At 37.4% G+C, this 6,202-nt stretch overlaps 1 protein-coding gene across 1 annotated transcript; it reads right to left on the reverse strand.

The window, feature by feature from the left end:
- Window positions 1-3,210: 3,210 nt before the first annotated feature.
- On the reverse strand, window positions 3,211-5,327 carry LOC104759779 (gibberellin 20 oxidase 5). The gene is made up of 3 exons (XM_010482666.2): window positions 4,705-5,327; window positions 4,014-4,338; window positions 3,211-3,595 (listed from the first exon to the last, which is right to left on the reverse strand). Exons 1-3 carry the CDS (start codon window positions 5,211-5,213, stop codon window positions 3,323-3,325), a joined length of 1,107 nt encoding a protein of 368 aa, XP_010480968.1. The 5' UTR covers window positions 5,214-5,327; the 3' UTR covers window positions 3,211-3,322.
- Window positions 5,328-6,202: the final 875 nt, after the last annotated feature.

Raw genomic sequence — 6,202 nt, forward strand, 5'->3', positions numbered from 1 at the left:
TTTTTCTCGTTTTTTATTTGGAGAGCAAGAAAAATATAGTAAGAACAAGTTTGTTTTGAGAATAAGTCCCGATACTTATTTGTAGAAATAATGTCCTTTGGAATCCGTTGAAACACGGTCGGCCATTCTTGTCGTTCAAACGGCTAAAACAACGGTTACAAAACGGTAACAAAAGATCGATGGATCACCGACAATTTTCAAACGACTATAATAACGGTAATAAATGACCAATGGAATACCGACAGAGTTGTGACGAAATAGTCTAACAGACTTAATATGTCAGTGTTCCGTCGGAATATGGTCCAGAATTCCCAACGGAACAAATCCCGTCGGTAATTCTCGATGGATTGCCAACAGATTACAACGGTTCAATTCTTGTCGTAAATCAGTCGAGAATCCATCAGAAATAGTCGATGGGATAAGGTCTGTTGGGAATTCCGTCGGAAATCGCATTGTTTTCTTGTAGTGGAAGTTTGAAATATTAGGTCTAATTAATTGCATGTTGTAGTCAATTAGGGTCAACCGTCGTTCGTGATAATGCTTAATTTTTGTACTCTGTGTGATCGATGATTATGAGAAATTTTCCTATCAAAGTGTCATCGATGATATGCTCGTACATATTTCTGAAGTTGCATGCTCGTAATATATATGAGTAATTTTGAACCAAATATAATTGTGATTTTCATAATCTTCTAAAAATTCTTTTAAATCTTGTGGCTTCTTCTTTGCCATATCCTGGAAGACGTCTTCCTTATACATTTCACCCATAAATGTAGCCGCTTACAAATCATAAAGGAGATAGAATTAAGCAATGCCCTATAGGTTGAGAAAAAACCCAAATATTTCAAAAGCTAAATAACTCAAGATATATTGGCAATTACATACTCCGTACGTAAGTTTGGTTTACCTTCCCTCCTCTATCTCGCTTCTTGCATCTACACAAACTAAAAACATTGATGATGATGGGTGTCTAAAGCTACAAGTTATTCTAACCAATATCAACTAAATTAGCATCAATTGATAGGTGCTGGTATTGTCTTGAGCAACTTGATATAGCTAGGAAGGAGACTTCAAATATTTAACACATGTCTCTCAAAGTGTAAGATATCTGGACCTAAGCAGCAGTAGTATAGAGAGTATTCAAGATTAATTGCATCACAGATAGCTGGAAACACTTAACATTGAAAAGTGTAGAAAACTCGTGTCACTACCAAGTCCCTTTCGGTCCGGGTGATGAGGGGACTCTCTTTGTGTCCTCAATATTTAAGGCTTTCCTTCTGCTTTCTCCTACAAGAATTACATTTTGTCTGTAACTTGTGGTGTAAGAAACCAAGGAGGCGTGCCTTCATTAACGGACTTGAATATAAATCATTGACAAATTCTCCTTGGTCTCTAACGGAACACCTGATTATATTTCATGGTGACTTTGTTTGATCAACAAAACAAAATCCCTAAATTGGATGTGACGACGAGTGAGATTCAGTTTGAATTTAGCTACTGCGGTAAACTGATCGGATAATGGAATGTTGTACGCACATTTTGAATGAGGAAGCAGAGATTAACTAATATGAGAAAGGAGACAACAGAAACCACCACAGTGATGGAGACTATGAGGCTGGTTAGATCTATCAAGTTGATGAAAACAACAACATCAGTTAACATATATGTTATTGGAGTCTATCTAGCAAGCGTCGGTGGAGGAATGAAAAAGAAGACAAATGGTCCATTATGATTTGACTAGTATATGATGAATGAAAGATCTAAGTTGTGTTTAATTTTTTTTTTTTTTTTAATTAGTTATCAAAATTGTGGAAACAAAATCATTCCCTTTTCTCTCTCTTTTTCTCTCCCTTCTCTCTAAAAACCAACTTTCAGATCTAGGTTTTCTTGCCTCTCCGGTGTGCCCTTCCGGCGCCGGAGAGGGCTCTCTGTCCTCTTTTAGTTTTCTTTCTTCCTTCTGACATCACTCTTCCCTTCGGTAAGGAGGTCCTCCATCTTGGTCTGGTCACTCGGGATGGTGGTTCCGGTGAGTCTGTTCGACGCGTGAAGCGAAGATTCTGTTGGTGGTGACCGCTGGTGAAAGTTTTGGTGATGGTGCTTGAGGACGGCATCAAATCTGGAACCAGATCGAGTGTGGTTTCTTCGTGGGTCGTTCTTCTCATCCGGCGGTTCGTTGGCTCTAGATGAGTAGTGAGAGTTTCTTACTCCAGTTGAGACGGTTCTTTGCTTGGTGGTTTGGTGTTGTATGTCAGGTAAGGAGGGCGGCGCTTAATTTGCAGGCTTTGGATCTGCAAGAGGAAGGCAAAGGTGGGTAGATCTCTTCTCCGGCAACAGAGGAGTGGTTTGGTCTCCCAACCGATGCAACTGTGGCTTCTTTTGGCGGTTTGGGAAGCTCATGATCAAGTCGCGGTGGAGTTTTCTCGGGGTTCAGCCGTCCAATCTGAGCTGCGGTTGCAGCGGAAGTCGGCTGGGAGGCAGGAGGGTTGAGTTGCGTTGTCACGGTGGTTAACTGTGGAGTTTGGCAGCTTCTAGGCTCTCGTGGGTTTTCCGGGATGTTGGATAGTGAATTGAACCACCACCGTCTGCAAACTGCCATGATACTTGCTTCCACCGGACCGGATTGAAGAGTTGTTACCTGAAGGAAGCGGTTGTCGCCGAAGTTAGAAGGGGGGTGTTCGATCTGAGTGAGCAGGTTGCTAGGAACGGGACCTGACTTCGTGGAGCCTGTTATCGGTTGTCTGAACTGGTCGGAAGATTTGTAGCAGGTCAGGTGGTTTCACCGGAGAAGGAGAACTGACGGATCTGGGTTGCTTCCGTCAAGGAATTCGATCTGGTGAATCCGCCGCAACGTCGTCGATCTTGCAACCACCGGCGCTATAGTTCGAACAGCTGTCTCAGGTTGATCAGCAGGATCCGATCTTCTTTTCCGTCGAATCGTTTCCTTCGTTTTGTATCTGCTGGGTCTCTCTTGTATGTAATCCAAGGCCAAACCCATTTGGGAAAGCCCATTTTATTTTAATATAGTATATATTTTTTTTAAAAAAAGTTGTGTTTAATTTGTTTGCTGTTCTTTCCACTTGGTACTACAGCCCAGTTTCCTGAATATTTACCAGAACATCAGTTTAATAACTGAATATATTTGTTATTTGGTGTTTGAATTGAAGTATTAATTTTTATTAATTTTTATTTAATATATTTAAGCTTCATGAGTTATGTGAATAAGTTCCATTAGATAATGGTTAAAACAAGAGTTACAAAAGATGTCATTACTAGTCGATAATAGAAAGCAGGGAAAAATATATGAATAAGAAAAGTACAAATCTTAGTTGTTGGGGTAGTGAGAGGTGAGCCAAGAAGAGAAGTTGTGGAGAGTGGTGTTGTCGACTCGATATCCGGACTGGGTAAATCTCTGAAGCTGTGCCCAAGTGAAATCAGGGTACTTTCGAGAAGCATCTTCGCCTTGCACAAGTTCAGGAGGAGGCACGATGAGCTTGTCTTCTCTAGGACAGGAGAAGAACACTAATGACCTTCTCACTTTCTCCATGTTAACCACTGCCCTGTGGTAGCAGCTCTTGTAGTTTCCGTTTGACAATGCCTTTCACATTAAATGCAAAACAAAACATGAACATTGTATGATTGTTTATCAAATGGCAAAAATTGTAATTGAATTTCAATATCAATATAAATGCATAGACCAATCATTTTCTATTATTTGATTAGTCCCAAAAAGTATAATACTCATCTTTGCGGACAACAATTTATTCATCATCTATCATACATAACAAAATTGTATCCAATTTATATAATGAAAGTTTAAAATTAATTTTAAATATTATTTATCCTTCCACCAGGAAATGTCGAGGAATATCCCTGTTAAGTCAAAACACTGGCGTTTGCATAAAAGAAAATTTAAAAAAGTCATTACCAAAAAAAAAAAAAAAATTAAGTTATATCTAATATATGTGTCCTTGTTGAGAAAAATTGGTGGCCTTATTAATTAAAAAGAAACGTACCATGAAGGTGTCTCCAACGTTGACGACAAGAGCACCGGGACGAGGACGCACGATCTGCCACCTACCTCCGGCGAAGACCTCTAAGCCCACGACATCGTCTTGGAGAAGAACGGTTATAGCTGTTGGGTCATTATGGGGACCAACACCAAGGGTTTTGTCCGGCTGCTTGCACGGCGGATAATAGTTGCATCTAAAGATGGCATTTCCGTCTTCGAAGAATCTCCGGTAATATGTCCGGTCTTTTAAACCCATACTTATCCCTAGTAGCTCCATCAACTCCAGTGTCAAACCATTCATTGCATCACAAAATTCTTGGAACACTTGACTGAAACAAAACCAAGAAGTTCAAAGGAACAAAACAGTTAACCAGTTTCTCTTTAAACATAATAAAATCTAAACGTATATTAAATCGGATATCTTAAGATTTAAGTATCAAGAGTGCCCAACTAATGCTAAGCCCTTGGTAAGTTGTTTTCATTAAATTCACCACATGTAAACCACCCGAGCCAAAACTCAAGTGATCAAAGTGGTTCACGCGCTAAGTTTACATAGTGCAAACGAATATGGCCGTTGAGTACACCTTAATTAGCCCTCGGCTCATTATCATTTTTGCACACGAGAATTTCAAATAGGATTTTTGATAGCGTTAGTATAATGTATAACTAAAGTATATGTATGCCATTTATTTTACCCGATCTCTCGACGATCATTGCCTAGCCTGGATGTTAGAAATTCCTCAAGGACTTGGGGTGGACCCTTTTTAAAAGCCAAAGTCAAAGTCTCATTCCATGGAAGATTGGAAGAAAATCTCTGGCTATGACCCGCAGTATAGCCAGAGATATTCCCCGGGATTCTACAAGCCTTAAGCTTCTCATCTTTGGATAGCCCAAAGAACAAACTCGATGTCTCAAGCGCCTTCTCCGCCAAGCCCGACTTGAAGCCATGATTGACCACGAGAAACGTACCGTGGGCCATGCACGCGTCTCTCACAGCTTTAGCTGCAAGCTGTGTCTCGGCCTCATCGCCCTTCAAGAACCCACTCAGGTCTACGATTGGGAGGTCCAGGTCGCCTTCTGAAGGGGTCATGTCTTTCTCCGGCCAAACGAATTCGACTGGAACATTTGTTTGGCTTTTAAGTAAGGAGAAGTTGACGTCGGAAGAATTCATTTCTTTTGTCTTGAGTCTTTTTACCTTCACCATTTTGAAGGGATTTAAATACAGATGTGTACGAAGTTAATGGCAGTTCTTTATAGAATATATTACAGATTTTTTGTTTAGTTTTATCCTTTTTTCATCTCTTATCTTATATTTGGCCATAATTGTTATCAAATTCAAAACCATATATGGTGTTTGCTGGTCAAACGAAAACGCAAATCGACATATGTAATGTCTGAATATCTGTATAATAGTATTCACACTTCAAAACACAAATCAGATTTTCTTTTATGTTTTATGCTTCGTGTCACGTTTCGATTTAAAAAAGTATATATTATTTCCATGTTCACATACATACACAGATTTAATTTATATATAATAGATAATAAAATTTATATCATACAGTTCTTCTATAATAATGTGTACCAGTATTTATTTGTTTAATTGTTTAACATCTGGCACCTTTATTTATATCAAGATAAGAATAAAATTCAACTATCTTATATCTTATATAATATGAGAAGGTTTTTCTTTAACTTTATTTGACAATACGACACTTGGCGCTCTATATTTATGACACATGTCTTTTTCACTATTCTTGAATAAATTTTTTTATATACTTCATTTTATTTATATATTATATGGTGTATAGTTTGCTTTAAAAATTTCACATTGTTACAAAAATATATTTCTTCCAATTTTAGTTTTAACATATAATATATTTCTTAATGAAAGGATATACCATATAACATAACAATAAAACAACTGATCAAACTAATTAAAACAAAAAAAATTAATACTTTTAAAATAAAAATTGAAGCCAAATTAATTAATGATAAACTAATTTAAAAATATAAAATATGTTCTAATATATTTAAAAGATCACATTGTATTCAATAATCATGTTACAAAAATATATTTCTTCCAATTTTAGTTTTAACATATAATATATTTCTTAATGAAAGGATATACCATATAACATAACAATAAAACAACTGATCAAACTAATTAAAACAAAAAAAATTAATACTTTT

This window comes from Camelina sativa, chromosome 17 (genome assembly GCF_030686135.1).
Source record: "Camelina sativa cultivar CO46 ecotype springtype chromosome 17, ASM3068613v1".
NCBI classification, from domain to species: Eukaryota; Viridiplantae; Streptophyta; class Magnoliopsida; order Brassicales; family Brassicaceae; genus Camelina; species Camelina sativa.